This window comes from Morone saxatilis, unplaced genomic scaffold (genome assembly GCF_004916995.1).
Source record: "Morone saxatilis isolate NCDOM2014 unplaced genomic scaffold, NCSU_SB_2.0 Contig7, whole genome shotgun sequence".
NCBI classification, from domain to species: domain Eukaryota; kingdom Metazoa; phylum Chordata; class Actinopteri; family Moronidae; genus Morone; species Morone saxatilis.
The window spans coordinates 7046577-7064935 of NW_023340246.1; the positions used below are offsets into that span (position 1 = coordinate 7046577).

General features: G+C 39.2%; 1 protein-coding gene across 1 annotated transcript in view; it reads right to left on the reverse strand.

Moving 5' to 3' along the window:
* Window positions 1-13865: 13865 nt before the first annotated feature.
* Window positions 13866-18359, reverse strand: part of trib2 (tribbles pseudokinase 2) — an 8476-nt gene continuing 3982 nt past the window's right edge. The window contains exons 2-3 of the mRNA XM_035678653.1: window positions 17744-18036; window positions 13866-15424 (exon numbers count right to left, since the gene is read on the reverse strand). Coding sequence (XP_035534546.1) covers window positions 14950-15424; window positions 17744-18036 — 768 coding nt within the window. The 3' untranslated portion in view covers window positions 13866-14949. The remainder of the gene's footprint in view (window positions 15425-17743; window positions 18037-18359) is intronic.

Below are 18359 nucleotides of genomic sequence, written 5' to 3' on the forward strand. Positions count from 1 at the left end.
CTGGTAGTTAAATGCTGGTAATTACATTCACTTTGCATCCTGGTTGTAAATCAGCCCCTGATTAGATGGCTGGAATGAAAATCAACAGGGCTCTCTCTCTGGCTGGATCCAAATCGTATAAAATCAATGTCCTTTTTTTTTTTTTTGCTTTCCTAACCACTTTTTCCAGGAACACAAAGAGAAATGTCATGCGGTCAAGCAAAGATGGGAAAAAGGATTTATATGAAGTTGGCAAAAGACGACTGCAGTGATAAGCGAGGTTGGCCTTTTTCACAGAATCCATTTTGACGTGAGACTATAGGAAAAGCCCAGGTGTAAATGATAAAACTGATGATGGCTGACTTACATTTATCAGCTTTGGTTTCAGCATCTGGTTTTTCTTAAACATTTAGACAATTTGAACAGCTCTTATCTTGGCTGCCTCTCAGATAGGCTACTGGCAGGGCAATTAACTCAGGAATGAATGCAGGAACCTTCTAATCCACAGTTTTTGACCACATAGGACTTTTAAATACTATTTATATCTTTGCAACCCCTTCTAAAGCTTTCCAGTCGCTGCTCAACAGCGCTATTTGTGCTTACGATGGATTATCACCCTGTCAGTGACACATGATCCATTAGAGTCTATTGGTTGTGATGCCCCTTTACTGCCCTACCCATAGCACACCCACACTGGTGTTTTCACTTATTTGTCTTGATGAGTCCTTCTCTCGGGACTGCGTGGGAGTGTGCAGGCAGTTTGATTGACATCTCTATCGCTTACTTGTTGGGGTGGAACAGCTTTATTATTTGTATCAGTGCGTACATCACGTTTTTACTTGTATACCTCCACCCATCTTCAACCGATCAGCCTTAAGTGAAAGCACCTGTGTTAATCCTTATAGCATGAGTATAATACAGTAGACAGTATACTAAGTAGGCTACACATGTACAGTAACAGGCACAGGGGTAAATAATAAAAGAAATGGTGGCTGACTTCTGTGAAGCTGCATCAGTTTCAGCGTCCTGGTATTGCATGCTGACTCACTGTCAGACTGTCATGGCTGACTGAGACACTGAAACAGAAGTAAACATTTTCAACATTATTAGTAATACCTGTGCTTTTCCTACTGTGAAAAGTCAAAATGTTGGCATGCCTATGGTATGTTAATTGTTAAAGTAAAAGCTGTAAATTTGTTTGCGAAACAAATCCAATGCTGAGTTAATTAATTTTGTGTTATGATGATATACAAGCATCTAAATTCTTGCAATGGCCACTGTTACAGGCTGTACAGGAAGTATCCCACTTGGAAAATACATTCCCTTAATTAGAAATAGAGTCATTTACAGCTCTTTGCACATTGTCCTTTTACAGGACATGACATGAGAAATTACTTCGGCAAAGCACAGGCAGGAATACCCAGCAGTAAAAAGTAATAAATGGTAATGTAATAATACGATAAAGTGGCAATCTACAGTATAAAAATACTCACAAATCCTAAATTGAAATGAAACATAAATACAATTACGTAAGTATCATGAGAAAATGTAATTATCAGTACTGAGGATGGACCATGTCAGTGTTTATATATCACTGATTTATTACCACTAATGTGTTAAAATATAGCTTGTGTGGGTTTTGGTCAATGTAAAGAAATAATGCATCATGTTTTGAAATATTAAAGCCCCTGCACACCTACAGTCCAGGGCAGACTAGAGGTCTAATTAGCAAATTGGAGCAATTGAAAACACCTATGTGGATGTGGAGAGCTTTGAATTTGTGAACTAAAATAAAAGTAAAAAGAGAAAAAAAAAGAGTATTTTCCTTCCCCCTCTCTCCTGTAGTGAAGTAAAAGCGCATAGAAATACTGAAATAAAGTACTTCAAAAAAGTACAGTACTTGACAATGTTTATAATAGTACATTTCTCATGAATATGAGTATAGATATCATGTTCACCAGCATACAAGTTAAGTATATGCACTCCAAACTGCTTGGGTAAAATACTTGAGTGCTCTCCAGTCCCGAGACATCCAGCGTTTCATCAAAATGTCACAGTTGGCAGACTCGATAGTGGGCCTTATCAGGGGTCAAATTCTATTTTGCAGTAATTTCAGAAGTCTCCCAGCTGTGCCTTTTAGCCATGGCAGCATGTGAAATGGTGTGCGACGGCGTGTACTAATTTGTCATAGAGCCCAGTGAGCCAAATCTGAACCAGCAGGTATTAGTTTAAATTAAAAAAGGACTTTTACATTGTACAAATAAAGCTTCCTATCTGGAATCTTGGTTTTATGGAATGACTCACCCAAAGGAAAATGAGTATCATGTTCAGTGATAGAGCAGCTCTGTGGGACCATCTGATGACGTTCTGCTATTGATGTTCAATAGCATGACCCAGAAATCAGGACGAGGGAAAAACAGGGATTAGGAGGGCGTGCAGTACAACTCAGCAGTTAATGGCAGATTTGATGAAGATGCAATACAAGGTCTGTAAGAAGCAGGGAACAACAATGGGCCATTGTTGTTTGATAATTAACAAAATTGTAGTGTATCAGCGTCTCCGGTGACAGGAAAGAAATAATCTAAAAGTGTTTTGCAATATGAGAGCTTTGGTATTGGGACAGATGAGGATCTCCAAAAATGTTATAACCTTATCCCTCTTATGTGTAGCAGTGTGTTGAATTTATAAAGGAAAAAACAGGGAATATAAAATGTACTTGTGAAAAATAAACTGAACAACAACCATTTTGGAAAATAAATGTGTAAGGTTTGTCTGAATAAAAATACACCTTCCCTATGATTCTCTATTTGTGTAGGCGTGTTGAAACTTGTTTTGTTATCTGTCACAGGTTATTTTGCAATTGCTTACCTCCCAGGTAAGCATCCCAGTGATTCTGCAGGGCACTGTGTTACTCATGCCCTTTACTGTACCCTATATGTGACAAAATCTGGAGCCTGTAAACAACAGTAATTGGGCTCAGGGGGCAGTGGGCAAAAACAAACTGCAGCTATGAGTTTAACTATCATTTCATTTTGCTGTTTGTGGATTTATTTTCTGTATAATGCAGAGGAACAGAATGAAAATGGACCAAAAATGCAAAACTAATGCATTCCCTGTAGGTGTTTAGAGAAGTTTACTAGGAGTAATAGAAAAACTGTAATTGCTGTGTGAAAACTGAGAAACTGGGGAAACTCCTCCATTCTTGGGTGATGGCTTCATGCACTTCCACAGACTATCACTATATCTGTTATTACCTCAGGCAATATATGAACCTTGTTGTACTTTGCACTTTGACATCAGTGCTACTTCTTTTACCAGCTGTCCCATGGCTGCTGCTCCAGTGCTTTTCTTTAACGGTCAGTGTATATCATTGTCAAAAAGGGTGGCTCGGGCTATGATCTTAGTAGTTTATACTACGCTGTGTATCAGTTCCACATTGTGTAATTGTCTTTTTATATGTGTGCCTCAGTGAAGTGTTTGTGCAATCTTTGGATTTTTAACTATGAACTGAATGGAGACATTCTTTGGATGTTCTAGGCTTCCAAAGTTCAATAAACAAACCTCAAGTTAGGTCTCTAAAAAGCATTTTTTGGACTGTATCAGATGTGTATACTGTAATAAACACTGTGATAATCAACACATCCTGCCTGAGCCCATTTCTGAATAAATTAGAGTAGAAACAATTGGAACTGGAACAACTCTGGAACAACTCTGAAAGAGAAATAATTGATGAATGTATGTAAAATGTGATCAAATTTAATTAAATAAGGGACTATAATTAATTAAATCTTTCAGAACGTATATTTTGAATTAACATATTGTTTTAATTGATTAAATAACTATAGCTGAAGAATTATATGCTAATCTCCGGGCCGACCCAGTTCTTGAGTTTAAAATGCACTACAGTTGAAGATATGAGGTTTTAAATTGATAACAGTGATAGCTGTGGATATACTGTATGAGGCCTGTGCTAATTGCAGCACCCATATTTATTATAGTGAATAATAAATAGTGTATTTTCAAACACTGAGGAGGATAACAAGCAGGTTCATCTTGTTTTAATAAGGGAAAAATACATTTTCATTTTCTTTTCCATTCATGTCAGTATAAAATTTTTCATGGTAATTTTTATAAGCTTTTTCAGACATACTATAGTTTCCTAGTATAAAATAGACCCCACCCCAGTGTGGGTGACTTGTTTTAAGTCGAATTACAGAAAAGGGGAGAGTCAACACATTTATCCTATTAGAAGGAAATGAAGCAGACAGTGAGTCTGTGTTTATCCATTATGAAATCCATATCTGTCTGGAAATGAAACAGCATTAAGTTCAGTCTCCAAACCACTTCTTCTTTCCAAATCATGGTCTAACCACCAAAGAATTTGCTTTTTCAAATGATTAATTAGCTGTTATGGTTCTCTGATCAGCCTTTGAAAATCAATTAATGTTAGCATCCTCAATGTGGCACATTCAGGGCATCTTCAAAAGGGGATTCACAGCAAAAATAAGCACATCAAGTCAAGCAAAATTTATATTCAGGATGACTCTGCTCTTGTGTAGAGATTGGCGCAGCAATGCCAAGTTTTTAGAAATGCAAATGTTGTTAAAGGAGGGCCTTTGGGTGGAGGTACTTGGCCTGCGTTAAATCATAATGACATTTACGCTGCTCACCCTCTGAAATGATCAAAGTATTCCTTGACTTTGTTTAAGACAGACTTTTTGATGTAAAATATTTCTCCTGTCTAACAGGATGTTCCTTATCTTTGAGCCTGTCAATGAACACAGGTGGTTAGTATGTGGTTGAATGGCTGCCACTCTTGCAGTGATGTTCAAGTGGCTTTTTATATGGATGGAATGTGAATTCAATTGCCAGTCTTATGACAATAAACCCTGTAAATTGATCACAATGTCCCTTAATGCCAGCAGGTTCTGCAGTTTGTGGTGTAACTGGAGAGCAGCTAGAAACTGTTTTGTCACATTCCTCCTTTGCCATGGATGCCTGGAAACCAAAACAATTAACAGGGCTATTTCTGTTAGAGATGACCACAAACCCACACTCTTACTGCCGCAGGTGGTGAAAGGCTTTCTTCCAATTAACAAGTCTAATTACATCACAACTCTGCGGAGTTGTCTGGCGTTCATTGTGTCTGATTGTCGGTGTGTGCTTGTGTGTGAGTGCTTTGTGTGTGCAACTGTTCATCCCAGAGTGTGAATTTATAAACACAGTAGAATGATAAGTGGGGTCAAGGTACAAAACTTTATTTCTTACTTGGCTTGATAATTGGCATGAAGAGTTCTCAGCAGTTTAATACTGAAACTGAACACTTACCAGGCTTGTGCATTTGAAATTTAAAGGAAAACAACTGCTGTATTGTGGGCAGCTTGGTGCTCAGATAGCAATGCAGATGTATCACTAGGCCATTACAGTCAGACATACCAGTAATTAACAGGATTTTTTTGTAGCTTTTCCAAATTATATCTTTTGTAAACTGGCCAGTGGGGAAAACAAAATGACTGCTATTAACGAATCAATTTAAAGCAGCTATAATCTGCATTTTTTAAATAACAATGGGTCAAATGATTATGTGTAATGTGTAAGGAGTCGCTCATAGTGATGAACCAAGAGAGATTTAACACTAGATTTCATCCAAAATCTCACTTTGTGCTACCTGTCCGTCCCCAACAGACAGACAGATAGTTGGTCAAAATATGCTAACGTTGCTCAGTATCTCCTGAATGAGTAAATACTGTTTGCTAACATGTTAGCAATATCAATGGTGATAGAATGTCAGTGTGGACCGTTTGATCCTGCTGCCCCCAAGAGGCCAAAAGAAAACAATAATTCTTGCAGGTTAGGAAAATGTGATGGTTGGTGGAAATTGTATACTTCAACTCCAAGAAAGTGATTTCTTAAGATATTCTCAAAATATCTTCTCAGGTCATGCATGATTTATCACATTACACATTTGCTTTTTAACTTAACATGGGTTTAGACTGATCAAGGCTTGTATTTTTAATGCGTTTACCAAATTGTATCCATGTGCGAAAATAGCCCTCAGCCATTTGCAGCCATGCAGGATGTTACAGTCTCCTGCCTTACTAAAAGACCTAAACTCAGCCTGAACAAAAACTAGACACTGCACACTTCAGAGGTTTTATCTAAAATGAGAAGTCCATGTTGTTTTCTCCTTTCTCCTGCTTCTCTTGTACCTCAGTAAGGCACAAAACAACCTGTTTCTCCCAATTATCTCTCCCACAGGGCACAGTCAGGCAATTTGGCTCAGTCAAGACTCTGATTCATTGAGCCAGATGATTTAAAGCTTTTGGGGGGCCACAAGTCAGCCCACTAGGACTGAAACTGCTCCATGATTCTCAGTTGATATTTAGCAGTGCAAGTTGCTCCACTAAAGGTTGCAGAGACAAAAATAGCATGTTATTTCTAGTCTTCCTCATTTGTCACTCTGTGAAAACCATATTTCTGAGTGAGAAAGTGTTGTTATGTAAGTAAATATACTGATGTTGATCAGTGATGTGTTTTATTGTGAAACATATCATATTCTATATTTTATAGAATTAATATATGTACCCGAAAAAAGCCAGAAGATAGAGTTACATACATCTTAGCAATTAAAGGATGATCAGCAGTGTAACAAACAAATATGGAGGTAATTTTCACAAACATTAGGCACTGCAAAACCGATTCATACATGCCTGGAGCCCTAGAGGAAAACATTTCCAATAATTACAGTCTGAGATTCAGCGTTCAGGCACATAAAAAAGCCAATGCTTCATCTGATGCCTGCAGTCAATACAGCTGTCCTTACAAAAGCAACGCCTGTACCAGTCAGGACCACTGAAACTCGCTTTATTGCCACATTAAGCCATTTGTGGGGGAAAATGACAAACAAGTGCAATGACCCTGGAAGAAAATGTGTGATCTCCCTTCTGCTCTAACCCAACCTCGCCTATGCACTGGTTAAAGCCATTAATGGTTGATCAATGCGTCAAGTCACTCTGGATTGTTGCAATTAGAAAACAATGCCCCAAAAAGCTATTTTAAGTCATGCGCTATCAGTGGGAACAGCAACGGAGAGGATAATTGGGTATTGACAAAAGAGTGTGAAAAGCAAAGACAGCATGCAAGACCACTCTCCAATTTACTCTGTCATCTTGAGGCTCTGATTATGCTGTTTACTGACCACATAATTGGGGCAGCACTTGATAAAAACAAACATTTTAGGGTGAAGCGTCAAATACAAGCAACTTGCATAAAATGATTCCAAGCACTTAATTGGGATGATGCTTCTCTATTTTCTGCAACTGCTTGTGAGGTCTGACACACATGACTTTCTGGCTCCCTGGAGTTGAATGTACTGTTATTCAGTGGGCTGAGCACATTTTTAATATGCATAGGGATTTTCATGCTTGCTAGGGTTTAAACTGATACTAAACGGCTTGTTAAGAGTTAATTACCAGATTAATCATGGCTTCTGCTACACAGGCATTTAAAGGAAAGTGATCAATCCATGTTCTGTTAGAATCAAACATGGTTTAAAGCCAAGAGGGTTAAAGGCCCCGTAAACCTAATTTCTCAAACAGCTTCTTACTGTGAGTGATAAGGTCCTACATGAATGCAGAATAAGGTGATACGATTAAAGTAAGATTTTTATAATGCAGGGTTGTATAATGAAATGGAAATATTATAATAATAACACAAGAGAAATGATCTTTTTGTATTTGTGTTTTCAGGGCTTTTCTCATGACCTGCAGCCTCAATCTTGCCTCCCTCATCTCTCTAACCAGTATTACACAAAAGTTAACTGAAGTTTTTATTACAAAATGTTCTTTCTATAATGCATAATTAATTTAATTAATTAATTGTTGTGCTCATGTGTGTAAATTAGCTCCTATCCTGTATTATTTGTAATGTACTGTTTTGTAATATTTAATTTGTATGTATGTAATTGGCGTCCACTCGAAGTGAAACTTTCCTGCCTTTTTGGCCAGGAAGGCAAGAGAAGAATGCAAGAAAAAGACATTTGATCTCAGCTGTTACCTGTTTAAATAAAAGTTAAATAAATAAATAACTTCAGTGCACATTTTAGGATTTAGCAACATCTGAATCTAAATCTGACAACATGTTGTTGTTGTTTGCTTATGTTGCCAGGTCTCTGTCAGTCAGACCTGATCAAACCACACCTTAAGCTTAAAGCTTAAACCTTTGATAAAAAATAATTTATATAATAATTTTTCAAAACATATCACTTGAAGTATTGGTTATTAAGTAATTAATATTTTCTTATTATTGAGAGAGGCTTTAAAAGCTATAGATTACATAATGCCGAAAAAAGCACAATTGTAAACGGGATTGTGATATTCATTGCATGCACATTGTTTAAGCATCAAGACACATCTCTGTCAGGATTTACATTAACAGTTGGACTTCTAAAATAAAAAAGAGAGAGTATACACATCACATTTATTGTATGGATATTTATCTGTGTATGCATTTTTTAAATAATCTCCCATTCACAGAGAGTATACAGAATCTAAAAAATAAATTAAATAAATATAAATTAAATGTTCTTCATGGAATCTCTCATGAAAACTTATTAACAGCTTCCACCTCAAAAGCTTTGATGCTGAGCACCATCTAGTGTTGAAAGCAATTAGTTCTAATCCTTTTTCCAAACACTCAATAATAACATAACATGATTTTACTGTGTGTGTGTGTGTGTGTGTGTTCTAGAGAGCTGTTTGATACCTTCATAATGTTTTTTATAAGATGAGATGTTACCTCAATGTAATTGTAACATGTTTCTATTTCACATATACAAATCCAATACGTGGGACCTACCCAGAAAATTGATTACATGCTGTAAATAATGTATACATAATGTATACATGCAAACTACAGCATATTGCATAAAGCATAAATAGAAACTGAAATAAAATGTTGATTTAAAAGTAAAGCTGTTTGCTGATGATTTGCAGCAGGAGGATGCTTCACATATGACTCACATAGCCACCTGACTGAGTCTCAGGCTTCTCTCAGTCTCTGTTGCTCAGTGGGTTTTGTAACCCAGAGCCGGCAGAAGCCTCATGGCTGGGTGAAAGACAACAGAGGCCATCTGTTGTCTGTGTGTTGTCTTTGGTGCCCTGCCACAAAACTCTGCTGCCAGAACACCCAAGGGTACCCATGCGCACTGCGCTGCGCCTGGGGACCAGCTCACTAAAGCACCTTTATAGCCTACTGGCTCCGTTGGGGGACACCTGTATTCTGCCAAAGCCCAGACACAATAGCAGCGGTGTTTGAAAAGGGCTTAGTAGTAGCAGGATCGTTACACAACCATGCCATTAACATTAATTGGAGCAGCTTGGTGGAACACAGAAAAACTTTCAGCGCTCCGAGACAGCAGTGTTGTTCCCCTGAGTTACATAAAATCGAAACTGATCTCAGGCTGAGTTTATTGAATTTCAGAATACTGAGGAGTAACTGAGGAGTAAGTGCTATACAGTAGGCCATCATTCTCTGGTTCTATGCTCTGACAGAAAACTAAGACCATTACATAAGCACAGAAACATGACAAAGTGAAAATGCTCTTTTTCTGGGTAAACTACTGACACTACTGAATTTCCCATATGAGTGGTGTAGCCCAGGAAACACACATACATACAGTAATAGGAGGGCATAAGGGGACATAGGGATTGCTACCTTTAAAACAGCTCTCAGAATAAGCTTGTTTGTTTTAAGGATGCTAATTTAGCCTCAAGGCTGAATAAACATCTTGATATAGGCTTTTAACTGTTTAAGAACAAACATTAAAATTGCTACATCATCCTAGGGCAAACAGCTGACTCTCTAAACTGTCTGCCTATTCAACACTTATCTGTCCTCAAATATTGGGAAAATAACAGTAAATATCCTAAATGTCATTGTTGCTTTCCATTAGTCCGCTTTGAGACAATTTGATCTATCTGTCTCCCACAGTAGGAAGATAGTAGAGTATTATTGATATTTCCCATTTATCAGAGAACATAGGCCACAGTACTTCCTCCCTAAATCCGTTATCTCATACTCATGTTAATCGCCATAGAGATTGGATTGCAAAAGAAGATTACTGTGACAGCAGGATTTTCCAGGGCAGCAGGTCACTGCATGTGTCTTGGAACCAGCAGCACTACCATAACTTATTTGGATTTTAAAGTAAAGACAGAAAATGATGTTTGTCCCCAAAGTTAATCTCCCAGTTACTGTAAATGGAGCACTAGGCTGTATGTTGGTTTGTCTTTTGGACAGAAAGCCGAGGACATTAGATATACACACACCAAAGAGGAAAAATAAACTCATGATGGTTTTCTCCTTTAACTGCATGTCAGTGTCCTGGTGTTACAATAAACTGCAAACACACATTAATTATTTAGCTCAAACAGAGTCTGATGTTTATAGTGTGTTTTCTAAGTCTTGAAAAAGTTTGTGAGTGTCAACAGCTTTCACCGTCAGCTTGACAGATTGTAGAAATGCACAGCACTGAATTGATAGTGTAAACATGAGATGAATCATTCCTGTCAACAGGCAATACAAGCAAGCAGGGAAGGAAATATGGCTCTCTACAGTTCTGGTCTTGGCTTGCACCAGCCTTTAAATCTCTATCTTTGCAAGCAGTAATGACTTTTATAACTAGAATTTTTTTTATTTTATTTATATACCCAGTCAGATTCTGTCAAACCCAGAAATAGTAATACAGTTGCCTAGGAAGTGTTGTTTACACTGTGAAGCTGCTACTGCCACATTGTGTAGTCAGCAGAAGCTCTTTAATTAATCAAAGTCCTAATTGCATGGTATAGAGATTGAAACAGCTTGAACTAATTCAAGTATAAGTCTAGCCCAGGCATTAAACATACATAGCTTGAACACACATTTGCAACACATTATTAACTGTCACCAGTTTTTTTTTTTACAGTAGAAATCACTTGTCATCTGTTTGATTAAGAATTTTCATGCAAAACATTTGATAAGCTAATAAAATATCATGTCTAATATAGTTTTAACTACCCCACAGTATAGTGGGTAGTTCCAATCAGTTCCACCTCAATCAGCTATAACATTTAAACACCTCTTACACATTTTTTTTTACCAAGAAGAAGATATTTCGTAGGCAGATCGTTGTGTAAGGAAAGAGTCTGTCCAGTTGCATTTTGGGAAATGTAGTATCCAACATTTTTGGAGCTTGAGCCATATTAAGCACTATAACTCTCTGCTGCTTTGACCTTTAACCCTTTAATAAAAACAACTCTTATTAAGTCACTTTCTAAAAAGCCATCAGCAAAAGTTTGTAAGTAATCACTAGAGAATATCTTGCAATAAGATCACACCAGCTGTGTTACCCGTCAACATGTTGACCTTCCAGCCCGCACCCAGTAGTCATTATTAAATTATGACACGAGTCTTCAGTACTCATGGGTCGAAGCACACCCATCTTTGAACTCTGCCTCCACACCAGTATTCAGTTTCATGACAGAATGTTACACAGACAGACAGGCAGACATATAAACACATGCTTTTGTCTCTGTGGTAGTTCCCACTACAGTAGCTATCTTCACATTTTTTCATGATGACACACACAGACACACAAGGTGAAAACATTGGCAGCCACACGCTGTGGAATTAAATGTTCACAAGTCCTTAATAAGTGTTTCTTCGTAATCATCAAGTCTCCAGTTGTAAATGTTACTGTGTTACTGTTAATAAATTAATTCTGGTCTAGATGGCCCACATTCCTTTTCCAGAAGGTCAGAGTTCAAATGGTTAATTGAATTAAAAATACAAAACACAGGATAAACACAAACACCTGGCAAACCCAAAGCTGTTCTTATCACTGGCTAATACTGCCTACAGCCACTAGAGGTCAGGCTAACATTCACAAGCTCAAGTTTATGAAGGCAATTGCCTGTCCACTGAGCTGTGAGAGCACCACTCTTTTTCTTGCATCCTTTATTTGCATGATAGGAAGCTGCCATTTTCAGACGTGCTCTGCTTATAATCTGAAAACAGTGCCACAGTGATCCATCTATTTCACATTTGATTACAAAGGAACTGGGAACCATATGGCCTTGAAAGCTCACAGTACCTTATTTGCAAAATAATTTTCAGTCTTCAATAATGTCATATCTTTTGTCAGCTCAGGGGAATTCAAAACAATAGCAGGTGTTGTTGAGCATCGACCCACAACTTGAAATTGTCAATGTATGCCAAAGGATGTTCATTCATCCTCTTTTTCAAACAGGGAGAAAGCAACCATTTGGGCTATTGCAACAGCTTCTACCCTGTCTGAAAGATACAACCTAATCAGGATTACTCTGCATGAACAGGGCGAACAGCTCTGGGCACACACATGTTGATCCACATAAATGAACAAAATAGAATCTGAAGTGATTTTCTTCCACAGACTGACTCAAAGACAGGATGAGGTCAGCAGAGCAGGGCAGCTAGCTTTGCAGAACTACAATGCTGTCAAACTGAACAGAAAAAGAAAAGACTGTCGTTAAGCGTCTCTCACAAGAGTGCGACCAGGAAAATGATTCAACTAAAGAGCTTTTTCCAAGTGCCTCATGTGTGCAATCATTTAGATGAAGTGGGGCAGACAGAGAGGTTCACATGGAGCAAAAGCCTTTTTCTCCTCGCTCATTTGGAATCCATTCAAGTTCTGTCGGTGATTGCAATCTCATGATGAACTGGGAAGTGCTTTTGTTAGGGCATACAGGCACAGAGAGTGTACTAGAAGTGAAAAATAATTATTTTTTCTGTATGGATGTATGAAATGGGACTGCAAAATCTCCACATCACGGAGCTGAAATCACTTAGATGTGGGCTTTGGGATGAATAGCTGCCTATCACCTTCTAGTCAAATATCAAAGAAAATGTGTCCTTTGCTATGAAAATGTTTTACATTATCCCACTGAAATGTCAGTGACCATGTTCGACTGGGGATTTGCATTTCATAATTCAATCAATATTTGTAATATATGGGCATAATAACAGATTTTTTATGATGCGTGTTCTTATTGCGCAGTATGGACTAAACAAACACACCACACCTTTGTTTAGGTAACAGGATACAGTATGGCATTGTGTAATGCTGCATGTGTTGATCAAGTGTATGGAAAAGAACAACAAAGTCAAATAGCAGTTCACAATTTATTTACTGAATAAATTTGGACAAAACACCAGAATCTGTTACGATACAATCAGAACATCTGAGGCAGATATCCCACCATGCACCACCCCCCTCCATGAAACAAAAGGACTAAACATTAGCACCAAATCAGCACCAACTTAAATAAAAGGTAGCTCAGTCTACAAAAACAATGAAAGCAATAGTTGTTTTTTTATTTGAAAAGCAACTCAGAAAAGTAGCAAATTGAGAATTTTCATGTTTTTAACTTTTCTTAAAAAACAAGCACCCTCCTCCCTCCCACCCCTCCCCCCTGCTAGGCAGGCTATAGCATTCATGGGGCACATGCCAATGACTAGATAAAAACACAAATTCAAGTAACATTGAGATACGACAAAACATGTCCACTGGTACCCATTCCGAGCATGATCGTTTCACAGAACCTACGCAGGCAGTAGAAAACTAACATGAGGTCCTGGAGTGAGCATGTCATAGCAATACTATCACTGAATATCTCGTATCAAGTTTTTAAAAAGAAATGAGGGAGACAAGGTGGCATGGGCTGTCGGGGCACCAGAATACTGGCACAGAAGATGTTGTGTATTCTAAAACTTCAGACAGACATTTTCCTCTTTGTGCCTGTCCTGTGTCAAGATATTGCCTACATCATACATGAAAAAGGAATCTCTGAATAAAGAAAAACCCTGCAATGTAGTTTTAAATATATATATTTATTTATATATATTTATATATTTATATATATAGCTGTTACAATTTAAATAAATGTTACGTTCTCGTTCCTACAACTGAAGAATCAATTTAAATAAGGAGGAAGCTAATTTTAAAAGGTGGAATCGTCCATTCACCTAACACAACAAATGCATGACGCCATGTCTGGAGGCTTACCAGGAAAAAACTGTTTAGGATTGAGGTTTAGGGAGTGATGTTAAAGCAGCAGTAACAAGAGTGGAATAGCTTAAAAACAACCAAAAAATAATAAATGACTGTGGTGAATAAAATGTGGTAAAGGCTTAAGAGACTGAGGATGCAGAAACATACAAATCACTGAAAACAAGGCTGTCAAGGAGTTTAGTGACTGTCAGACTGATCAATAATGTAAAACTGAGACAAATGAGAGAGGATGAAAAACTAAACTTAATGAAACAAAGACGAGGTCAACCATGTTGTTGATGATAATGATGAGGAAAAAGCCAAAGCTGCTCCATTTATTAACCAATGGTCCCAGGTCAGGGAGAATCACCTTTTATTTGTTTAAAAACAGAACTTGGGGTTGTGATTTCCGACCCTGGGTCTGTGGTTTAAATTGGTACCACCTAAAGCTATGACAAAACAAAAACAAAAACAAAAACAAAACGTAAGAAAAGGTGTGGTGTTGCAGTTTGTCAGTTCATTTTGAATTGTTCTCCTTGGTTTCCTGTGTTCTTACGTCCCTTCATGCTTTCCATAGTGTCAAAAATGGTGAATGTGTCTACTTTTATGAGCACCACATTAAACCAAACAGATCCAAAAAGAACATTTGCTACATTGTTTGCAACTTGCATGTCTGGCGGCAACATCCCCGAACGGGAGGTGCAACGCCAGGTGACGTATAGATGCCATTTGTCATGCCAGGCTCAAGGTTTTCCATGAAATGATGGAAAAGGAAACAGGATGGAAATACCTTTATTATGAGTGACAAATGTTCACCTATTAATCTCTAAACTACTGTTTTTGGCTCTGCTGTGAGCGTGGCGAGCCGACCGTGGCGGAGTCGTCCGTTTGTGCTTGGTGTTTGCTCAGCTGAAGAACTGCTCCAGCTCCTCTTCCATGTTCACCTCAGGCACCATCTGCTCCTGCTCTCTTTCTCCTCTGCCGTGTACCACAGCGCCCCCCAGTGCCCCGGAGGAGGCAAACCAGGGGTGCTCCAGAATCTCCCGAGAGGTGAGGCGCTCTGCGGGTTCCCGACGGAGGATGGAGCGGATCAGGCACTTGGCCTTGGGTGTGAGCGTCTCGGGGATGTTGAAGTGGCCCCTGCGTATTTTGCTAAACAGAGAGCCGGGCTCAACGTCATGGAAAGGATAACGCCCCACGAGGATGGTATAGAGCATGACGCCCAGACTCCAGACATCAGCTGCCTTCCCCGAATAGCTGCCGTTGGCATTGAGGATCTCAGGACTGACATAGGCTGGGCAGCCATGTTTGTCTGACAGGGAGTCGTCATGACCATCCAGGATATAAGTGTCCTCAAGGCTCTCCAGCTTCACGAGGCTTCTGGAGACACACAGGAGAAACAAAACACATTAAACATGATGATATTGCTTTACCAAACAATGGACACATAGAATTATTTGATAATGTGAATGTTATTAAGTGCTAATTACTATCAGAGTTCCAATCTTTGGATGCCAACTGACAAAAAATAAAAATACAAAAGACACTCAACTGGGCTAATTTGCCCTGATGGACATTAAGTGTTTTAGATCCATCACTTTTGGATACCAGAGGAAGTAAGGCACATAATGCTCCAGGCTTAAGTTTGACATTTCCTTTCACTTAGATAAAAGCCTTGCCAAAAAGCATCGACGTAAAATAGGCGTTCCAGAAGACCAACAATTTAAAAGAAACACAATTACGGGTCACTGATCATCTTAGATTTCATGAATTGAACTGTTTCGCTCAGAGAATTAATGTGGATTTTTTTTCTCCTGCCCCCCCATAGCAGCTATGATACCCTTAAGTGCCGATATAATGGCTGGTTGTTCAGAAGCCTCGTCACTAAAAAATCTTGAGAGGCTCGGGCAAGAAAATCTTCCACGTGCATGGTAAGAGACACTTCTGCTGCCATCTGTGTGTGAGGTCCATGAGACATGATGCACCAGACAAAGAGACAGGGTGTGTGATCGTATCTAATGGGAGCCACTAGGAAAAAGGAAACCAAGAAGTACGGGCTTAGACGAATGAATGTATTTTTGGCCAATCTCTTACATGTGCCTGCACTTCCACATCAGCCCACTCACTAGTTCATTGTCAGTGATAGTAATTTGCTTTCATTTATATGCTGTAGAGCGCTTCCACATTTTCAAATTAGGAAAATTCTATTGTTTCCTTGAGCCAAATGCCCATTGTTCCTCTGTGATAAAAGCTTTTTTAAATACAGAATATCACTGCCTGGATAACAGCTCATTTGGAGGACATGTGCAAACCTGCAATTACAGTTAATAGGGCTTAGAAATACAAAAAAAGGGCTTAGCCCATTTTCTTTATTTAAGCTATATGGGATTCAATGTGTGCTGATCCTCTAATGTCTCATGAGTTTGGGGTAGGAGGAAGAGATCAACGGGGCCTGTTTAAGTAGTTGCTGAATTACTAGAGGCCAACTTTTGACCAGTGCTCTTTAAATAGGCTGCTGTTTGGTCAAAGGCTAACGGCAGTATGACAAAATCGGGTCAGGAAGCTCACACATGCTGAGGAAGCTTGCTTAGATATCATTTTATATTTAGTCTTGTTCTTTTGCTTCTCTGGCACTCTCCATAGCCTTTTGTCACACACTTGGGTTCAAGCCAGAGCAGATCTCTGTCTCTAAAAAGCAGCTTTGTCGTCTCTGTACAGAGCCAAGAGGACTGAAAAGGTGAAAGAGGATTCTTGCCAGGCCATATAGTAAATGTGACCCAATACTGTCCCGCACCATCACTCTTAAAATGCACCTGACATCAATCATTTAATGGGAGAGGGGAGGGGGCGCTCGGCATCCCAGCTCATGAGCAGTCTGGTGTAACATTCAAGGTCACTGGACCCGCACTGAATATGTGAGGCAGCTCAACTTCCCTTTTCCACAGTTAGCGCCAAAGAATGACGGCACACCTTCAGATAGAGGGCATTGAGGAGCAGTCTGTGCCATGGCTGTCAGATAAGAACTGCCTGTAAAGAAGTTACTCTAAGAAACTTTAGCATTAGCATTGACATAAGTAAAAACTAATACATTTTTTTTTTTAAGTCTGACATCTATTAAAATAAAATTAAAATAATGTTCATTCATTAAAAAAAAGTGCTCTCAGGTTGCTGTGGCAACAGATGCCTGAATTTTATGCATGTAGTTTTGAAATGCTGCCACCAGGGGTCAGTAAATCTGTGTCGGTTAAGTGTGATTCTATCGATTTCTCCTGCTGAAGGGCACTAGTGGTAGAAGAGCTTGTCTTATCGGATCACCTGTCATGCAAAAGCTAGTCCTAGTAACTTCTCTGTTCCTGCTTTTCAGTTCAGTCGCTGCTGGAATAACTGCACTGCAATGATCCTCCCCAAGTGTGATTCCATATGCCATACTGTATATGCTGTATGTTCCATATCCACTACCAAAAATAGCTAGGGGAGACACAAAGGGCTCATGTTTCCTGTACTCTGCATAACATCTGGGAGAGGAATGTCATGTCTTGCATTGTGTCAGTTTACACTATCCTCGCTGTAAGCTGAGATATGACACAGATGATACTGACTTGGTTGTTATATCACATACGACGTGTACAGACGAAACAGAGAAGTAGTCCACAGTGATCGTCAGAGATCAACAGAGACCACGGTGTCCGCAGAACTCACCTGTCCTCATTTTTGAAGACAAACTTCCTCAGTTTGAGGTCACGGAGGACCAGTCCGTTGTCGTGGCAATGTGCCACTGCCGAGGCTATCTGATAGAAGAGTCTGGCAGCCTCGTCCTCCCGCAACTTCTTGCAGGTGCGGACAAAAGAGTGCATGTCCCCATAGCTTCTCTCAAAGAACACATAGGCTCGAGTCTCCCCAAGCAAGATCTCCAGGATTTGGTTGATATGCTGGTGCTGGCCCAGGGCAAAGTAGGCCGCCAGTGACTCCTGGTATCGGCCAATGTCAAAGACCTGCAATAATAAGAGAGGAAGGCATTTATATTTACAGTCTACGGCTATTTTTCTGTTAATCTAGGGTGAATTCTGAGTGCAGCTGTCTCATTAGGTGGTTGTTTTGTTTTTGTGCCTGAGTTTTAAATCTTCTTGTAATTAAGCAAAATAGGAGCAATCGACCACATTCCTGTGACACCTAACTTGTGTTTACTCTGTTGGCAGAGGGAGTAAGGTTTCACAGAGGCAAAGTGAAAGCATCATGTTAGTGAACGGTATTGTACTGCAGCCCGGGGTTGCAGTGTCTCTTTTGTTTCCATAGTAACCCCCCCCCCCCCCCCCCC